At 35.6% G+C, this 22,253-nt stretch overlaps 1 protein-coding gene across 2 annotated transcripts in view; it reads right to left on the bottom strand.

The window, feature by feature from the left end:
* Positions 1–3,339: 3,339 nt before the first annotated feature.
* Positions 3,340–22,253, bottom strand: part of MRPL1 (mitochondrial ribosomal protein L1) — a 44,091-nt gene continuing 25,177 nt past the window's right edge. For both annotated transcript variants that reach the window (XM_081135974.1, XM_081135975.1), the window contains exons 7-9: positions 21,275–21,381; positions 4,912–4,993; positions 3,340–3,532 (exon numbers count right to left, since the gene is read on the bottom strand). In XM_081135974.1, the coding sequence (XP_080992100.1) occupies positions 3,414–3,532; positions 4,912–4,993; positions 21,275–21,381 (308 nt within the window). In that variant the 3' untranslated portion in view covers positions 3,340–3,413. The remainder of the gene's footprint in view (positions 3,533–4,911; positions 4,994–21,274; positions 21,382–22,253) is intronic.

Genomic DNA, 22,253 nt, shown 5'->3' with positions numbered 1-22,253 from the left:
AACAGAAGAAATCTCCAGAAAAAGAACTAAATGAAATGGAAGCAAACATAGTAGTAGATAGAGTTCAAAACGATGGTTATAAGGATGCTCAAGGTGGTTAGTGAGAATTTCAAGGAACTTAGTGAGAATTTCAAGAAAATCAGTGAGAACATCAACAACATAAAAAAAGGACCAGTCAGAAATGAAGGCTACACTAACTGAAAGGAAGAATAATTTACAGGGAATCAACAGTAGAGGACACCCAAAATCAAATCAGCAATTTGGAACATGAGAAAGCAAAAACCACCGAATCAGAAGAGCAAAAAGAAAAAAAAAATCCAAAAATATGAAGATAGTGTTAAGAGTCTCTGGGACAACTTCAAGCATACCAACAGTCTCATAATGGAGGTGCTGGAGAAGAGAGGAAGCAAGAAATTGAAAACCTACTTGAAAAAATGACAGAAAATGTCCCCCACCTGGTGAAAGAAATAGACTTACAAGTCCAGGAAGCATAGAGTCCCAAACAAGAGGAACCCAAAGAGGCCCACACCAAGGCCCAAACATCATAATTAAAATGCCAAAGGTTAAAGACAAAGAGAGAATCTTAACAGTAGCAAGAGAAAAGCAGGTAGTTACCTACAAGGGAGCATCCATACGACTGTCAGCAAAAATTCTGCAGGCCAGAAGAGAGTGGCAAGAATTAGTCAAAGTGATGTAAAGCAAAGACCTACAACCAAGATTACTCTACCCAGCAAAATTACCATTTAGAATTGATCAGATAAAGAGCTTCATGAGTCAAAAAAAAGCTAAAGGAGTCCATCACCACCAGACCAGCACTACAGGAAATGTTGAAGGGTCTTCTTTAAGAAGAAGCTAATGGACAAAATAAACTGATGAACAAAATAGACCCCCAGACACTGAAGCATGAAACAGACCAAAGTATTTAAGAGGGAGGGGATGGGGGGGAAGAGATTAGCCCAAGAACTTATATGCATATATGCATAACCCATGGACACAGACAAGTGTGATGAAGGCCTGGGGAGGGAACAGGAGGTTGGAGGGGGCCAATGGGGGGAGAAGGGGGAACATCTGTAATGCCGTCAACAATAAAGATAAATTTTAAAGAACAACAAAAAAGAGTAATCTAGTACAATTCTACTATTTTCCCAGAAGCATATCATTATAAACACTCAGTATTAGTTCTAGTTAACCAGTAGGAAAACTGCTCTAATGGAAAGGTAGGGAATTATTCATAGGCCAGTTAATAAGACCCTGGAATATTTTTGCCCAGAGAAAGTTTTCCAACCATATTTCCTTGTTTGGGTGGGTTTGTTTTGATCAAAAGGCACCTTTCTAACACGTAAGACCTATAGCCATATCATACATTTTAACCCAGGAATGTCACTTCTAGAAATAGACAGGAAAATAAGTTATTCCCAAAGAGTTACTCTAAAGCAATAAAAATAACAGAGGGGGAGGGGTATCCCAGAAATGACTCCACAAATTAAAGCATCAACAGGATGGAATATTGCTCAACCATTAAAACGATGCTTTTCATATAAAATTTTAATATGGGGAAACGCTTGATAACAACATGTGTGTGCATGTTCTCTCTGTCTCTGTTGAATGAAAAGGACAATGGAAGGCATCAAAATATTAATGCTGGTTATCTATGAGTGGTAGGGTTATGTGATTTTAAAAATATTTATTAGTGTTTCTAAAATTGTCAACATTAATAAGAGTATACTTATTCTGTTAATCAGAAGAAAATCTACAAATACAAGAGAGCTTCTACTCTGTGAACTAGAACCTTCAAATAATGATTAATTAGTAAGCTTTCAAAAGATGGCAATCATGGGAAACAAGTAGATCTTTCTTCTCTCCATCCTGCACTACTCGTCTCACTCCTTTCACTCCTTCCAACCCTTTTATTTCTACTTTCTTCCCATCAGCTGTCATAGCCCCATAATCAGAGAAGCTAAGAAACTGAAGTGTAGTTATTCAATATTTTAAAATTTTCAGTGTTCAGTTAAACAGCTTATCTTAGAATATACAATCAGGAAGTAAAATAGCCTATTGATTAAGAAAACAGACTTCAAAATCAGATAGATTTAGCTTTGAACCTGAGCTTGCCACTTCTGGGACCTCCTCCAAGTTTAAATTTCCTTATCTGTAAAGTGGGGGCAACACCCTCCTCACTGGACTGCTGTGAGGATGAAATGAGAGGACACATGTAAAGCATAAGACAGTAGTAGGCCTTCAATAGAAGGTGACTGCGATTACTGTTTTGTAGTTAATGTAGTTAGTTGTTTTTGGTAAACAGCCTTTAAATTTTAATTTCCCTGTAGGAAAAAAGTTTAGTGGGGTACAGTTGTTGTTCAGTCATTTGGACTTCTCAAACCACAAAAATTTCAAAAAACAATTTGGGAGAACTCCATGGAGCTGTCAAAATATTTTTTATAAACTGGATGTTACTAAAAGCCACCAACAAATTTATCAGCACTATTATTTCATAAAAGGCATTTGAACATCCCTAAAAAAGTGAAAGATAGATAGTCTCAGAGTATGGGCAACCATTCCCAAGAAAGGACAGTTGGCAACTGCTTGCCAAAATTATCCATCCTTCTTTTTTTCCTGTTTTGTCACATACCAGGAAGCACTCAAGGGCCAACACCAGTTTGCAAACTGGCACTGATGAAAGACATTTAACTACTTAGCCTGATTCTTCATCCATAAAGGAGGTTGTTCTATCCACCTCCTGGGATGTTCATTCAACACTAACCAACCCGATCACTTCCTATTAAGTAGAGGAATTCAGGACCAAATGAGGTTAAGTACATAGAAACACTATCCACAGTGCTTTGTATATCACAAAGCACCATAAAAATATACAGTATTGTTACTATAAAAAATATAAATATTATAAATTGATTCCTAAGAGGAAAAAAAAAGATTTCCTACCTAATTTTAATGGCTTAGTCATTTTCTATATTCCATGTTATCACAAATGACAGAATTTTTCAGAATGAACGTTACCCAACATTTTCCACATTTTTTCTTTAGAAATAGTCATATAATGTAGCTCATGACTCTGCCATTCTCTCTCTCATGGGAATTGAGGATGTTCCTCTTCCCTCAGATGGTCTAGTTCTCAAGGGAAAGTTATTAAGCTAAAAATTGCTGCTATAATTACCAGCATATAAAATCTGAATTCTAAGGAAAAAGATTTAATGGGATCTAAAAGGTAAGTTCAGACACAAAGAAAATTTTATTTTCCTATTTTTGAAAGTGTTGTGAGATCTTCCAGCGTTAAAATCCACTTCCAAGTATGATGATCATGAAATAACAAGACACCAAACATAGAAATGACACAGTTTTATCATTTTCTCTGTTGCTTATTCATCCATTAAAAATATTTTCACAATACAACACTTTTAGGAAGCTTCTCTGTTACTTTCTTTGGTTTCCGCTTCTTTAGGTAACAATGGCTCCATCTTTAGTAACAAACCTTCACTTGTCGAACTACGAAGGAAAGCTCGTACCACAAAGGGCCCTGAAAACAAAAACAAGCATCACCTTTCATTTTATTCCACAGATAACTAATAAGCAAATATAAACATACAGCAAGAGCCTTGTAGAACTCATGGTATAGGTGGTAAGTACTGACATTACTGAACTAGTATTTTATAAGAAAAGAAAGGTCATTTCTAGAATAGAAGACAAACCAGCTACACTCTAGAATATTAGAGATTTATCCTTTAAACTGCACATACTCACGAATAATTCGTTTCCCTCTGCCAGAATACAGTCATTTAGAATTTATTTTATTGTAAAGTCAACAGTGAAGGAGCAGGTGGTAATATTTACATTTGATGGAATAGTCTAAATTAAAATAGTCAACACAGATGTGACCTTTGTGTTAACAAACATTTAATAAAATTTTTAAAAATTAAAAAGCTTTTCCTATGAACCATGTTAGGGACTTTGTTTAAAATGGAAAAACCCAGATAACTATATTGTTTTTAGAGATTAACTATCCATCATTCTACTCCAGCTATAGTCTCAGAGGACCCTATACTCAAATCAAAGTTCTCCATGGAATATAAGAATCCAAACACATACCATTGCTAACCACGACAGCCAAACCTAGGACAACAGAATTAACAAATGAAGTAATTATCACCAGTGTGTTTAACTCTCAAAGAAGGTGAAAAATAGTGCAAGACTGTGTTTTAGTTAGACACTTGGTTATAAAACTCAAAGTGACAGATTCCTATAGTGACAAAATTATAAGTGGATAGTCTATTGAGTGTAACAGACACCTGCTTGGCTTCAAACAGCTGCGCGTGAAATTCGCCTTGGGAAGGAATGTGAGTGGCACATGATGCAATGATAAGGGCTCTGGACGTGAGCCTAGTCTACTAACAGCTTCCATATCTCGATCAAGTTTCACTGTTTTCCATGAATCACCCTGTTTTTAAGAAGTGACTCTTATGACAGGATTAAAACCTAGTCTTTTCCTAAAATAAATAAGATCTAGAAAGCTAGTGCCAGTGACAAAGTAAATGGTGTGGCTTCACATCAATACTGCGTAAATGATTTTAGTTTCTGTTTAAACCCATTGTAAGTTTAAGGCAATCAGTTACAGTTTTCCTTCAAACTTTATTTACTACATTTAATAGAAGAAATCATGTGGGAATTTACAAAGGTTTCAGGATTTGAGTATTCCATTAATGTTAAAGAGGTCTCCTCGCTAAACAACTACGGTTGTTAATAAGGCAATTAGGAATCCTTTGGAGAATTAAATGTTATTCAATCGCTGGAAATACTGTTGCGATTGTAGTTGCGTATAAACTTGATTGTTTTCTAAATATTTTACATTTTTAAAGTATCACAGGGCTACAGGGAAGTTTACCCCAGCTACCCACTCACCCAAATTCAGCGGCCTGTGCCTACAAACTTCATTGATAACAGCTTGCAGATTGGCAGCTATCTGGTCACTTGACATATCCAGCTTAAAAAAAAAAAAAAAAAGATGTATAGCATTAATGGCATGAAAGTGAGAAAACAGTAAAATTTTGGTAATTGTATCAATATTTATTCTAGACACTGTTTTTCAAATATTCAACTAATGCAAATTATCTATTAAGGGATCCTACTGTAAAAGAAAAACCTTCTATACTCTTCTTTCAGAATGCTACACTTACATGTCTTTACGTGTCAAGATTTAATTACCCTACAGAACATATTACAGCAAAGTGTTTTGAAGTTGTTCCACTCAAATTCTTTGATTTCCAAGTGATTTCCCCAAAACTTATCCTGGGGCAGAATACACCACACCTCTTTCCCCTAACCCTCAAGGAATTAGTGATATTTTCTCTTGAAGCTACTTGTTGATTTACTTTTAAAGGAAACTTTAAAAATGTTTAGAAGTTAATGCTTTCACATGTTCAAAATAAAACTACTTGACTACACACATTCAGACACATCTCACACAGAGACATTTTCAGGATGCTATCTATGCTAACACTATGCAATAATAATTATCCTGCTATTTAGCAAAAAATACAGCAAGTAAATGTATACAGGGAACAAGATCTAGTCATAGAACTCCTAAACTCTGAGAAACTCACACCTTTGGAAAGTCCTTATGCTTATCATTCAAATTCAATACATGCTATTTCTTAAATACACCAGTTAAAACCAGTTCTACTGCATCTCAATATTTGGAGGATTATGTACTTTACAAAATGAATACATTTTTAAACATTTGTATAAAACTTATAATAGCATAACCAGCAAAAATCACACAGTAAGTTCAAGTTCAAACAAGATTTCTATTTTCCAATGACTCTGAGAAATGTGCCACATAACCATAAAGAGAATTCCTCCTGAAAAAAGTATTCTCATCCTTGTCAGAAAACATTCATCAGACACTCTCTTGGGCATGATGCAGCACCAAACCCTAAGTGAGAAGGTGTGGACATTACTGGAGGAATTGTCACTTTATGCCAATTCATAAGTGGGATTCTAGGAAGAAAAATATCAAGCCAGCCTTATTTTAGTTCACCTTATTAAGTCCATGGACCTTACAGACTTTAATCTGCACTGTAACAAGTAGTACACTGGCAGGCAGGGCACCTTACATTTGCTGTTAGAAAAGAAAACAAATGCCAAGGGTATCAACATGTGTCCCTGTCTCCTTTCATTCCCCTCTTAATTCTCCACTTTACCTCAAACTGTCCTTCCTTCTACATCAACTGAAATAACCACCACAGATCTAATAAGTTCCTTTACCCTTTGTTAAAGACCTAAACCTACCTTAAATTTGGGATTGCAATAGATCCAAGGAAAAGCAAGATACCCGACATAGCTTTTTAAGTAGATTGTTACATATACTACAAAAAACTTACCAGATTTTTGTTACTATATAATTTCTACTGACCTATATTGCCATTCCTACAGTCAGCTAATAACGAATGACATGGCTTTAGAAATGAAAAACAATTACTCTCCCTGTAACTTTCATTAGTAGGATGGCTTCAATGATTTCATTTAGTTTTAAAGTCGTTTACACTTTTACCCCAAATTTTACCACCTCTATCTTTACTAAATACTGTCTCTACTAAATTTAAAAATATATTTGTAGCCATAATACTTCATTTTACTTTTTCTTTTAGATATTGTGCAAAATTATGAAAAAGTTTCCTATTTTATGGGCATAACATGATTATTTAATTGGCTACTGATGACAAGATAGCTACATACAATTACAAAATGTATGGTTGCAGGAGAGAAATTTATTTGGACTGATAACTACTGAGAGATAACTCATGAAAGCAACATTTGCCAGTTTCTCTGCCTATATCTCAGTTACTCTGGACTTCTAATGCAATTACTTTTGTGGTCTTACAAAGGAAGTCGAAGAAGACCATTATGAGGAGACAATACCTGTACTATTCTCAGTAGTAGAGCAGAGCATGAGACTTGGTACAGCAGGTTAAAACAAAACAAAAACAACAAAACAGGAATGGGTTGACCTTGAAGGATGACTGAACTGTGTTAAGCACCATGTCTGTGTGTGTGTGCATAATGAATATATAACAGTCACAATACTATCTATATTTAACTAAAATAATTATCCACTGCAGGACAAAATAGTTATTTCTCATTCTGTAGCATAGATATTTTCAAGAAAAGACTGCGTCACTGAATCCTACCTTCTGCCTACCATTCCTTACTATGTCAGAAATAACTCCCTAAGGAGATTCCATGGAAGACTTACAAAGAAATCAGGCTGGTGACTCAGGGGATGGATACAGGTGAACTCTACCTCTTTGCTTTAACTCTCAGATTTTCCTCCCTCTGTGAAATTCTTAACCTTTGTCTTCAATGACTTTCTACCATTATGAGAAAATTAAAAAACAGCCGGCAGGGCGTAGCTTGGCAGTTGAGCATTGACCTAGGACCCAGGAGATCTCGGTTCGATTCCCGGTCAGGGCACATGCCTGGGTTGTGGGCTCTGTCCGCAGTCGGGGGCGTGCAGGAGGCAGCCGATCCATGACTCTCTCATCATTGATGTTTCTCTCTCTCTCCCCCTCTCCCTTCCTCTCTCTGAAATCAGTAAAGAGAGAAAAATAATAATAAATTAAAAAACTGGTTCTGACCATTTTCTGTTCCTTTGAGATACAGAAGTATGCAGGGCAAACTGTAGTTGTGAGCGTGTCCAAGGCAGTGATTCTTAAAGGTGTTTCAGGTTATCAAACCTCACTCTGGGAAAACGCACAGACACACACCAAAATTTTAGTGTACATCTTCATGGATTAAAAGAAGGGTGAAGAGAGAAGAAAGGGTCCTGAGAAAAGTGTGTCAGTTAAACGAGATCTGCGGGCCACACTTTGAGAATCGCCAATATAAAATTCAGTTCAAATATTCTGGATGACTAAGGACTACAGTGTGAAAAAGGGATTCAACCTAATATTTTATATTTTACAGAGGATAGGGAAAAAAAAAAAAAGGCAAAGTAGGTATACATGATTATTAAACAATCACATGACCCTCCTGAAGTGGCCGGCTTTTGTCACTGTAAATGTACTGACAGTCTCTAGGTGACTGATCATCTCTAAGTGGAACAGCAGAGAGGACTGCTCCTTTGAATAAGCACTTGTTAGAACATCTGACCTCCAAATCCCTTCCATGTGCAATGTTCTAAGATTATATAAATGTGGCCTGGCATATGGTTGCTGCAGATGGGCCAATACTCTTAATCCCCATGACTCCTAACAGTCTCAACCAAGAAAAGGAAGATAATAATCTGTGTGTTTCCTACATGACTTTAAGGAAAGTGATAACTGATTTATCAAGTAGTTGTTTATTGGTCTTACTCTTAGTCAAGTTCTGTAGTAAGCATTACAGAGTAATTTTCATGTCTCCCAAGACATAATAATTTTCAGAGGTCCCTTTCCCAAGCTCCCCACTCTCCTTGGTCTCCCTAGTGCTTTCTCGTTCCCTGGGGCTCTCCCTTTTGGCACTCTGCCCAGAAAGCTGGCGCTTTATTTACCCCGTACTTTGCCACTTACTTTCTGCAACTGTTCTGCAGTGGGGGCCAACTGGCAGGCAGAGAGAGAGAAAAAAAACCTAAAGGCAGTGTGCCCCATACTCCTGTGACTACAGATCCTCTAGCCAAAAAGGAAGGTCTCCTACCTCAAAATTTTAGACACCTGTGTCCTCCTCTGTACCTGCTCCTACTAGGAGCCATGATCTCTATTCTCAAGCGTGAAGTAGGGAGAGGGCTTCTCCTGGAGCTCTCTCTGCTCCCTGGTTTCAGGCTATGTTGACACCAGGCCATGCAACAATACAAGGGAAAAATGGCAAACTCACCGCCAGTTTGGTGGTACTTCAAATTCTGGTCTTCCCTAATTCCTCTGCCACTATTTACTTTTCAGAATCTTCAAACAGCTGCTCCCTGCATTCTGTGCAGGTTTTATAACAGCTATATTCATGGGACAGACGGGGGTGATGTGATTACACCTTCTCACCTGGAACTGGAACTTCTCAAGCTTATGTGTTATGTATTTATATTACAGGGTTGGCAATCTTTCTCTGAAAGGGATCAGATAGTAAATATTTTAGGTTTTGAGAGGCACATATGATTTCTGCGGCATATTGGGGTTTTTTTGTTGTTTCTTTTTTAAATATATCTTTATTGATTTCAGAGAGAGAAAAGGAGAGGGAGAGAGACAGAAACATCAATGATGAGAAAGTTATTGATCGAGCCCGCAAACCGGACATGTGCCCTGACCAGGAATTGAACCCCAATCGCCTGGATCCTAGGTCGACGCTCAGCTGCTGAGCCACGCCTGGCTAGGCTGGTTTTTTTTTTAAAAATTACAACCCTTTAAAAGACCATTCTAAGTTCACATATGATTTGAAAATAGACCAGAGAGCCATGGTTTGCCAATTATTTTGTCTACAAGTATGTAAAAACACATGTAAAGACAAGTTGTGGTATGAGTTATGCTTTGCATCACTTTAACAAATAAATTATCTACCAAAATCAAAAGGAACAAGGAGCTTTCATCACTGCTTATGATAAAGCTGTTTAAAAAATGCTTAATTTTGTTTTTATATTTAATATATTTAATAATCCATAATAGAAACTAATAAATGTATTATTGTTTACTGTAAATACTACATTAGTGAATGTTATTATTTGTTTAGAAATAACATTAATGAATGTACAATGAATTATCTTTCAGAGCCATTCAATTTCTCCTCCCAGCATTTGGATAAAGACAAAATTCTATAAAAGCTATCACACTTATCACTGGTTTTTGAATAAAGCTAACAAAAGAAAGCTGTGTGTGCAGTATACTGACCACTACTTACTAACAAATGGACTGGCAACAAAGGAAAGCACGCCAGTTTACTTTCCTTTTATACATTAAGCGACACTTGTATTTTCCATCTGTGTTTTTCTCTTGATCAGTGATCACTACATTGTTGAGTTAATGCAATGAATTAAAGAGAAAATTTCGCTGTTCTCTCAAATAGCATGATTTTTCTTATGCCATTATTTGTATTTAAAGGGGGGGGAGAGTCACACTTTCAATTCCCCCAAATTCTGGGAAATTATCACCTGATTTTATAACAGGATAGGTAAGAAAACTGAAAATGATAGCTAACTATTTTTCATTCTAATATTCCTACTGGTAAGAATATTGATAAAAATCCATCCGAAGAATACAACCTAAAATACCATGAGGATTATTCATCCCAGTTAAATATATATCTTTCACAATAATGTATCAAGAAAAATGATGACACATATTCAGTTCTGCGTAAATATTTAGTTTCCCCTCTTTCTTGGCCCCATATTGTTGGACATCTAAGATTTATTGCCAATATATTTCCTTTAACTTTGATGAGAACTAACAAGTACAAAATTAGATTTTTACATTCTACAGTGTACCTTCCTCTCTTTATAATTCCATTATCTATGACAAAGCACACTATAGTATACCAAAAATAATGCAACAAAAGAAAATTTAATCATCAGCGGGAAGGAATGGAGGGGGAAAATGGCAGTGAGCCCTTAGCTAATGAGCTGCCACCTCTTTAGCCAACTATTGTTTCTAACTGATTTAAGCAATATTCCTTGCTTGCCATTTTTTCCAACTTATGGATGTAGTTGCTTCAAAATAAGCCTTCAATTTCCATGCACGATACTATCCACATCTTGTTTAACTGAACTCCAACACATTCATTTTTCCTGTTCTAACATGTTGGCTAAAACTAAAGACTGATTTCAGCACATTTATGATGCTTATTCTCTTGCTCTGAACTTATTTTTGTTACAATATACTTCATCTTTTATCAACTTCCAGGTTGATAATATTCTTGCCACAAAATAATTCACTGTTATACAAGCAAAGTACAGTGATGCATACCTATGAATGGACCATGTCTACAACTTTTAAAAAGAAGGGGGAGAAAAGCACATCAAAGGCACTGCCTTTATACTAAGTATGCCCAAGATCCAGGTACATCGGAAACCCAGACGAGAAACATCACTGCACTCAGGTCTTGGCATAATCTGGTATAAATATGAGCTGCCCGACCTTCTGTTTTTTCTTTTTAGAAAATGAGCTTAGGCCCAGCCAGTGTGCCTCAGTGGCTGAGCATCAATCCATGAACCAGGAGGTCATGGTTTGATTCCCGGTCAGGGCCCATGCCTGGGTTGCAGGCTCGATCCCCAGCGGGGGGCGTGCAGGAGGCAGCCCATCCATGTTTCTCCCTCATTGATGTTTCTCTCTCTCTCCTTCTCCCTTCCTCTCTCTAAAATCAATAAAAACATATTTTTTAAAAATGAGTTAGGTTTGATTTGCCAATACCATTATTACTTATAAATCCTCAAAGTCTGGATATTTACATGACTTTAAAGGGGCTACAGTTGTTTTTCCTTTAATGCTATGATATGTCATGTCAAAGCCAGGCTATTACATGATACATTTTTTAAAAATGTTCTTCAAAATTTCAATCATATTTAGAAGTCTTCCCCATTCCACATTATTCGAGATCTTATGTTCTAATTACATATTAATAAAAGTATAGAAATAGTAAGATTCTAAGCTAAAACAGAATGAGTGGCATACATAGGTGTTTTGAAAGTATATCATTTCTTTAGAGTACTTTATTTCCTTTACTGGACTTTATAGTATACTAGTGTTATAATGTCTGCAACTTAACTTTAAGTGGTTCAGAAAACAAAGTATCTATTTTCTCTAAGCAAACTACTTTTACTAGTTTTTCTAAACAAATTGTGACAAAATTGGTGACTCTAGCCATGATGAGCAGATAGGTGTTCATTATCCTATTTTTTCAACTTTTCCATTCATTTAAAATTTTTCAAAATAAAAACTGAATTGAAAAAGATATGCAGACATTGAAGATATTTACAAATACCACCTTAACTACAGGTCAGGCTTTATGAAGCAATAAACTCTACGAAAATGTGTGATATTTCATTACTTTCTTACCTGAAATGTTATGAATACGGTTTAACTTCTCTTTAAAGTTTCCTTTCTAAAGTGCTATGGACATTGGGCATTCCAATGTTCTAAAATAAAATGAAGATAAAACATCAAAATTCCTAATTTTATGGTTTTCAGAAAATTTTTATAGTGGAAAGTCTTTTTAAAAAGCCTCACTTGTAGGTATATGTATACTTGAATTATTTTGAGTGCAAAATTAAAATAGAAAGTTGATTGGACTAGATAGCAGGTCTTCACTAAACATTCTTTTGAAGGCCAAATACTTGTTATAAAGTATGAAAAATTCTACCAAGTTGCTGGGCTGACAGCAAAGCACTTATAAAGGGGCCAAAACTACAAAAAATAACCTGAAACTAAGAAGACTTCATAGTACACCATACTCTTTAAAATCTCCAGTGTGCATTATAATGCAAATCTATGTTTGTTGAAATACTTCAACATATGTGAGATTCTATTTAACTAGTTTCAAGCATAAAAGTTAGCTAGTTGCTGTTTGAAAAGATATACAAAAACATGGGTTGGATTTTATAGGCTCTTTCGGGAGTATATATAACAGGCCATGAGAGTCATATAATTTATTCTGGTATTAAATACTATGATAGGTTAAATACACCAAATAAGCACATTCCAAATTTTCCTTTAATCTACAGTTCATGTCCTCTCTTCTGGATAAATGCTTCCTATTACACGTCTTAATGTGCCATATTTTATTACAGCGTTATCACATCTGTTTGTTTTTGAAATATGTGAGGCAGTTAACATTAACCAAAGGGAAAGGAGAGAGACCATTTTAGGTTTTGTCAAATATAAAAGTATTACATGTGCCTCCTGTAAAAGGGTAAAGTCAATACTAACAGAAAATTAGAAAGAACTTTTACCTTATAATAAAGGACAAGTTAAGAAAGCCAATTAACAATGCAAATGGCTTAAAATTACACTTACAAGTGTTCTGGAAGAGTGGGCTGGAGGCCAAGTATCTTAAATCACACAAGGAATCCATCAGTGAGAAAAAAACAAAGCAGGTTCTGAGAGCCTCAAAGGTAACATAAAATGGACTTGTGGTATGTTATAAAATACTAACAGGCACCCTTTGAAAATTACTTCAAAGTCTTTATTATGGCAGGTGTATGCTATAATATCTGAACACTGCTTAATCTTCTTGTGAAATGTCAAAATATACACCTGGCTAAGTATTCCCATAATAAATAGAGGTCAGGATCGTTCTGACTCATTTTGTGAAATTCCAGAAATTAAATTTTTTACTTTCTAAATTACTCCATAAGGATTGGTTGAAAAGTTTAGCGTAAATCAGTCAAATTTTTATGAAACAAAACACTAATTCATTATATATTATGTAGAACAGTATCTTTTAGTAATTTCTAACTGATCTTCAATTGGCAGTTTTTGTATATTTGTACATTAGTACATTCATTCATTCAACAATTATTTACTGAACAGCTACTATTTGCCACACACTATTCCAGGAACTGGGGATACAGAAATAAACAAATGAACAAATATTCCTAGCTTTTATTTTCTTATTCTTTTAGGTTTCTTTCTTTTTTTTTTAATCTTTATTGTTGGAAGTATTACAGATGTCCCCTTTTTTCTCCCCATTTACCCCCTCTACCTGCTCCCGCCCCCTCCCCAGGCCTTCACCACACTATTCTTTGTACCTATAGGTTATGCATATTAGTTCTTTGGTTAATCTCTTCCCTGCACACACATACCCCTTCTTGTTTCTTGGCTCCTCCTAAAGGGTGGCAAAACTTTGTCTCCAAAATCCATCTCCTCTTCTTTTATTTTTTATTTACTGATTTTTAGAGAGGAGGGGTGTGGGAAGAAAAAGAGAGAAACATCATCAATTTGTTGTTCCAGTTATTTATGCATTCACTGGTTGGTTCTTGTATGTGCCCTGACTAGATATCAAACCCACAACCTTGGCATATGGGGATGGACAACACTCTAACTAAGCTACCACACCAGGGCCTCCCTTCTTCTTTTACATAAAGTTTTAGCTGGGCACATGGCCATCCAGCCTTTAGCTAAGACCTTCAGCTAAGCCACATGACTAACTCTGGACCATGAGATGTGGACAGAAGTAATGAGGCCAATGGTTCACAGGCTTGAAAGAAAGCTGCTCGCTGTCTACCTCCTCTTGCTTCCTTCACACTGGCTATAAGTCAGATTTGGTATCAGCAAGATTCATCTACACAGAATAAAATTTAAAAAATAAAAACAGAGAGATAAGGAACCTTGATCCCCGGTTAACTTTGTGCAGCAGAATAACCCTGAGCTGCACACCAGCTCAAACTGGGAGAAAAATAACTTTCTGTCATGATTAAATCACTGTTATTTGGTCCCTTTAAAAACACCTGAACCAATATAGATGTATAGCAGTCCATTCATCATCTTACATATTATTTTAAAATATGAAATAATGACTCTAAATTTACCTGGTGTATATTTTCAAACTCCTAGAAATAGTCCTTGATCTACTCCATGCCATAATTACACATCAATCATTGCTTCTTTTCTGCAACTTCCTTCTATCTTATATATATATTTCTATTATCACACTTTTCTATAATTTATTCCCATATGTAGCTCCTACCACACGTCTTTCTTAAGAAAAAAGGTCTTATTCTATTTTGCATTACACTGTGCCTGGTACAGAGTCAGTACTACTTAATAAATATTTGTTAAACAGAACTTGCACATTAATTTGGTTGTTTTTTGTTTTGCTTTTTCTGGCTAGATTATAAATGAGTTAATAATAATTTTTCCTATTCAGAGAATAAAGTTTAAGAAAAGTCAATAAATAAGGATAATTTTTAAAATATATAGAATACAATAAAAATCTCTAATACATCATGGGTCAGAAAAAATATCAGTCGTAAACACTGGATAGAAAAGTATTTGTTTTCCATAGTTAATGGATACCAGGCAATCTGTGTTTGTGAACACCTCAATTTTATGGGCAGCTCACCTTCTATGAACATGGCTCTTGTCAATTCCATTGAGTAGGCACTAGTAAACAAAGCAAGTCATGGCAGAGGTAAGCCAGATGGTGTCCACAGTAAAGGGAGTCACAGGACCCCCCACAAAAAAAGAGAGAGAGGTAGAGAATCAGGTCAGGCCTAGGAATACTGTATTTGAGAAGAAAGGGTAAGGATAAGAATGGGGGATAGATGAGGAAACTTAAAATCTTAAGAAGTAGAACAGATGATTTTGTCCTAAGAAGAAAACAATGGTAATGTTCACTTCACCCTAGAATCTTTAAGCTACTAAACACACACACACCACTAACATATCACCCAACGAACTGACAAAATGATTATGTTTTATGATATCAAATGCTGGTAAGGGTGCGAGGTACTTTAACACAATATTGGATAAATTATAAATTGGTGCAAACATTTCAGAGAGTAATTGGGTAATATTTATGATAAAATTTTCAACATATATCCTATTTCTAGAAATTTACCTTATAAGTATACTTGTAAAAAAAACTGGCAATATGTATTCATAAGCATGTCATTGCAGTATCACTTGTAATAGCCTCAAACTGGAAACTATCAATGGGGAACTGATTATGGAACATGCACACAATGGAATATAACTCTACGAAGCCACTAAAACGGTCGTGACAGCCCTGGCTGGTGTGATCAGTGGTTAGAGCATCGGCCCGAGACCAAAGGGTCTCGGGTTCGATTCCTGGTCAAGGGCACATACCTGGATTGCAGGTTCCATCCCTGGCCTGGTCAGGGCACATGTGGGAGGCAACCCATCTATCTCTCTCTCTCATTCTCTCTCTTCCTCCCTCTCTCTCTCTCTTTCTCTCTCTCTCTCTCCCTCCTCCCCCCCTTCCACTCTCTAAAAATCAATGGAAAAATATCCTCGGGTGAGGGTTAACAACAACAAAAAGAACACAGCAGCGTGGCAGGTCTCTGCATCTTTGAAGACATCTATGCTATATTAAATTGGGGAAAAGGGTACAGCACAGTGTTTGTGGCATAAAATCTTACACATACATGACTTTTTAGAGGGTGTTTATGTTTATGTCTTAACATTTCTGGAAGGACAAAAATAAAACTATTAATAGAAGTCCCACAAGAAAACAATTGCAGAGAAAAGGGCTTTAGTGTTTCCTTACATATTTTTATAAACTGAAATTAACCAAGTGCATATATCAATTTGAAAAATTTTAAATGTCAACAGTTACCTGGGCAGCAAAATTATGGCTATTATAGTTTTCTACATTATAAACTTGGATAAATCATTTTAAAGTTATTTAATTACTATCTGAAATTAAACTGCTATTTAGAATATATATACTTGACAGGTACATATTATGCCTCAGCTTCATTTTTTTGAGAATCTGTCTTAGTTTCATTTTCTTTTCATGGAAAGATCAATGACTTTAAAAAAAAAAAAAAGTTAGGGTTCAGTTGTAGAAATATGTTTCTTCTCCCAGTAAACCTTTATTTTTAGTTTTATGCTTTAAGATCTTTCCCTTATCCCAACCAATTCATTCTTCATGATGAGAAAATAAATGGTAACTATACGATAGCAATATAACTGATTGAAAAAGGAAATACTGAAAAAATATTCTTTTACAATCAGTTATAAACTGTCTGTCTCCATGATGTCCAAAGTTATCCTGTGAATGACATTTTCACTGAGCATTTAATCCGATAGCATGTAGACATATACATAACCAATTTTATAAGTATGTAAATCATAGGTACAAATGGTAGGAAAGAAAAACGAAACCAATTTACCTGCAAGTACTGCTCACAAATGTTTGATACTGGCTAAAGCACGTTAGTACAGTTCTGATATACAAAGGCATCATAAGTGGCTGAGCTCTCATACCCAAGGTGCTAATCCTCAAGTCAGATAACTATAAAAGATAATTAAACTGACTGTATTTATCACTTTGATACAGAAGGAAAACCAGCTTAAACTACTCAAGATGAATTTCACATTACATCAACAGTAGAAATGGATCACGAAGCAATGTGGCAGTGCAGACTCTTTGCAGAACTGTAACAAGGGACATCAAGATGATTCAACTAAAGTTAAGATAGTCTCTCTTGTACAGGCAAATAAAAACACAAAATTAATACAGTACATTTCGCTCTCCCAAAAACCATATTTCTAGATTAGCGGTCAGCAAACCTTTTCCCCTAAAGAGTCAGATATTAAATACCTTAGGCTTTGTGGGCTCATATGATCTCTGTAGCAAATTCTTTGTTTTATTTTGTTTTTTACAACTGTAAAGACCATTTTTAGCTCATAGACTACATAAAAATGAGTCACAGTTGGATTTGATCCATGGGCTATCGTCTCTTGACCATGGTCTTGACACCTTCCTTGTATCCTAAAGGAGAACCTCTTCCCAAATGAGGACTGTGATAGTTGCCTTTCATCTCCATATTCATACCAAATCCAATTCTAATATCATACAGGTGGCAACAACAAACATCTTCAGTATTTCCAACTATATAGTAAGAAGAATATCACTCAGGGAAATCTAAAACTTTTAAGAAAGCTATATTACTGTGCTTTGAAATGTTTTTTAAAAAACATCTGTTCTCACCCTGGCCAGTGTGGCTCAGTGGTTAGTGTTGGCCCAAGCACTGAGGTTGCAGGTTTGATCCCCAGCCCCAGCTGGGGTGCATGCGGGAGGAAACCAATCGATGCATCTCTCTTAAATCGATGTTTCTCTCTCTCCCCCCACCTCGCTCTCTTTTACTCTCTCTAAATATCAATGAAAAAAAAAATTCTCTGAAGATTTTTAAAAAATCTGTTCTCTCTGATAATTACAACCAATATTTCTATGGGATAGTTGTAATGTACTAGATACAATGGTTAACAGATTTTTATTCCTTTTTGAACAACTTTACTGAGATATTCCTGACTCACTGCCTATTTTCAATAATTTTATTGAGGCATATTTTGCATTTCATATTATTCACCATTTTCTAATTTACAATTCAATTGTTTTTCAATAAGTTTACCAAGTTGAGCAACCATCATCAGCAGCCAGTTTTTAAATGTCTTCATCAACCTAATATGATCACTTATGCACATTTACTGTTATGCCTGTTTCTTCCCGCCCCCTGCCCAGGCAACCACTAATATACCTTTTGTCTTTAAAAAGAAATACATTTTCCAGATATTTCATATAAATGGTAGCGTACAGTAAGTGATTTCTGTGTTTGGTTTCTTTCACTGAGCATAATGTTTTTGAGGTTCATCCATAATGTAGCATGTATCCATAGTTTGTTCCTTTGTACTTGTAAATAGTATTCTATGGGATCTGCTGCATAACCTTAAATTGTCAATTTATTAACTTTTCAAATATGTACACACTCATGAAACCATCACCAGTCAGGATAACAAACATGTCAAGCATCCTCAAAATTACCTGTGCTCCTTCATCATCTCTCCTTCCTACCCTTTTCCCCAAGGCAACTATCAATCTGCTTTCTGTCACTATATATTATTTTGTATTTGCCAGAATTTTATAGAAATAAAATCATACAGTATATACTCCTTTTTGTCTGGCTTCTTTCACTCAGCATAATTATTTTAAAATTCATCCATGTTAAAGCATGTACCAGTAGTTTCTTTTTATTACTAAAGAATATTCTATTATAGAGATATAGCGAAGTTTGTCACTGGATATGAAAAATGTTTCCATTTTTAGCTATTACAAATAAACCTGACATAAGCATTTGTTTACAAGTTTTTGTATGGAGATATGTTTTCATCTCCCCTGAGTAACTATCTAGAGTGGAATGGTGGGATCATATAAGAAGTGGATGTTAACTTCCTAAACTGCCAAACTGCCAGAGAGGCGGCAGCAGTGTCTTACATCCCCACAGCAGGGTGTGCGCAGCCCAGTCCCTCCACATCCTCACCAACGCTTAGTATAGTCAATCGTTTTTATTTTAGTTATTCCAATGGATATGTAGTGACACGTCATTGTGGTTTTAATTTGTATTTCCTTAAAGACTAATAATGCTGAGCATCTTCCAATGTGTTTGTCACCTGTTTGCCATGTGTTTGTTACACGGTGAAGTGTGTAAGAATCTTTTGCTGATTTTTCAGAGAGGATTGTTTTATTATTGAGTTTATAATTTTAACATCTCTATTCATGAATAATATTGGACTGTTTTTTTTGGCCTGGTTTTGGTATCAAGGTAATGTTAATTGCTTTAGTAGGTGAGAAAATCAGGTCCCTGTTACTCCATTTCAACCCAAAGCAGAAGTCTTTAACAGTTTCTACATCATTTTATCTACTCCTCCCTAGCCTAGAAAGTATGTATCATTATTAACCTCATTTTACATATAGAGGATATGAGAGAAAACTGAAGCTCAGAGAGCAAGGTGGCACAGTTCTAATCTGGAACTAGGATTTGATTCAGAAGTATGAATCTGAAACCCATTATTATGCCACAATATTTAAGTAGTATTCAAAAAGATTCTCTTTAAACACACAGAATAATTCCTTTTTCATTATGAAAAAGCATTATATCTCTAAAATATCCAGGCAGTCTGATGGGCAGCCCATGTCTTAATCATTATGGTATCTGTGAAAAGAACGAGTAAGATGCCATGGTTTTGTATACTGAGTCAGCATCTATATAAATTATTAACCACTGAACATACTGGAAACATTAGTTAAGAAAAAGAAAAAAATCTAGCTATAAAGAGTCTTATAAACATATTCTATGGTACCAAAAAGTCCAGCCAAAAGAGTAACGATAATAGCTGCTACCATTTTAAAATTTATTTAATCTCTAAAACCACAATGTGAAACAGACATTAACATATAAATTTTATAGATGAGGAAATCTGAAACACAACAACATTAAGAAACTTGTTTAAAGTCTGTCATTCCTTAAGTAGGAGGACTGGTATTCAAACCCATGTCCCTATATAATATTCTCTTAAAATCTGTTTTTGTCTTTTTATGTTTTTTACATTACAAAGTTGTCATCCCTAGGAAACAAGAAGCACTACCAAGCGCCTTCGGGGAGCAAGGCAATTCCTCCATCAGATTCTGGCACAGCTCAGTGCCAAACGAACTGGAGCTGAGCTTTGATGGTAATGACAGCAGTGCGCAGTTTCCCAGCACATGGCTGGATTAAACCTGTTTGCCCCTTTCTAAAACAAGTTTTCCTTCCATAAAAGTAGCTGAGCACCTATTCTGTACTTCTGATGATCTACAGAGGGCACAGTTCAATTCGCTCGGACCTGTTGGCTATCATGCAGAATTCCTCTCAGGAGCAGGATGGGAGGAGTAATAGCTGCTCAGATAATTCCAGCCGTGAGGCTAGATGATAGAGGTAAAGAGTCTGGACTCCCGAGGAGAGAGGCTGCCAAGGTTCAAACACCTACTCTGCCTCATACTGGCTACGAGATCTTGGAAAAAGTATTTAACTTCTCTGGGCTTCCATGCCTTCATCTATAAAATGGTGTAATTTACCTCCCACAGATTTGAGGATTAAGAGACAGAATATATAAAAAGTGTTTAGAATAGTGCCTGGTACTTGGCAGGCAATTTGAATTTTGCTATCAATATAACTATTGTCCCTCTAGTTATTGCACAGGAACAAAACTACACATATTAAATAGGTATTTTAGAGATTCTTTAGTATAAAAAAGATATTAGCAAATAGCTATGTATTTAAAAACACAATCCTATAAAAATTTGACAGATCTATAGTAGTGTCCTAAAAGTACCTCTGAAAATTGATTTCTAGCATCTTCTGTAAATAAGCAAAACGTTTTTAAAACCCATTGAGAGATAATCAGAAATAATTCACAAAAATAAAGCAAGTTAACTCAATTCCATTAAAGTAGTATTAAATACCTACTGTGGGATCAGCATTATGCAAAGTTCTACAGGACATATATGAGATCTAGACCCTATTTTCAAATAAGCTTAAAATATTAGAGCACAAAAATAACATATAGAATAATCAAATAAGGCAAAGTACAAGTAAATATTAGTGGATGGCACACAACTCGGAAGAAGTTCTATGGTACCATTAACATTTATGAGTCCAATCAATAAAGAAATTATCTATGTGTATATTTAGTGCCACTCCTAATGCTAGTAACAAGAACAAGTTCAAAGGACTGGTATATTATAAATTATTAATGAATCACTTAAGTAAAAAAAGGGGGGAGGCAGTTATTGAATAATTTCCACTGTTACTTACTGTTGCTATTTTGGTCTTGAGAAAGTTCTCCCTTTCTTCATCTACCTTAATTTCAATTCCAGTTTTAAATAACTCAAGCATTTTGGGGATGTCACGGCCAATAGAATCTGGTTAGAAAAATAAGAAATCCAAAGTCAGTCACTCCATCTAAACAAGTAGCAAAAATTACTGAATAAGACAAGCTAAATCTCATGTTAAGATATAGTAAATAAGTTGTGGCAGAGATACTTTAGGGTGGCCCCATTTCCCAGTGTTCATGTCCTAATGTAATCCCCTCCCCTTGAGTGTGGATGGGACCTGCAATTTGCTCTAACCAACAGGATGATTATGTGTACATGATTACCTTACATAAAACCGCAATGCCTATCTTGGAGGAGACTCTCCTACTGGCTGTGAAGAAGTAGCTGCAATGTTATAAGGTGCATATGAAGATGGCCACAGTGTAAGAAACTGAGGCCCTCAGTCCAGCTGCCTGCAAGGAACTGAACTCTGCCAAAAAGCCACATGAATGTGGAAGCGGATCCTTCCCCTGTTAAGTTTCTGATGAGAACACAGCCCTAGTCCACACCTTGACTGGAGCTTTATGAGACCCTGAAGCTGAGACAGTAAAGGTGTGTTGTTTTAAGCCACTAAATTTGTTGTAATATTGTTGCACTGTAATAGATAACTACTAAATAAATAAGTATATCCAATGATGCTGCTTGTCTACTTTAGAAACATTGATGACAAAATAAAATAAAATCTGTAAAATAATCCATAATAAAAGGTAACAGTGGAGTCTTGAAGTCTATAAGAACATTTTACCTACCTTTGAGTAAAATTCACCTGATCTGCCTTACTATAAGGAAGGTAAGGAACTAGGAAAAGTAGCAAGATTTAGCAGTGGAAATGACATCACAGTGAATGACAGAGCTCATGACTGTAGAGAAGCTGGCATGAAAAAAAGAGTTAAGAATTAAAACTTAATTTATTGGACTCT

This window comes from Miniopterus schreibersii (genome assembly GCF_964146895.1).
Source record: "Miniopterus schreibersii genome assembly, chromosome: 1".
NCBI classification, from domain to species: Eukaryota; Metazoa; Chordata; class Mammalia; order Chiroptera; family Miniopteridae; genus Miniopterus; species Miniopterus schreibersii.
This window is presented reverse-complemented; position numbering and strand designations above follow the sequence as displayed.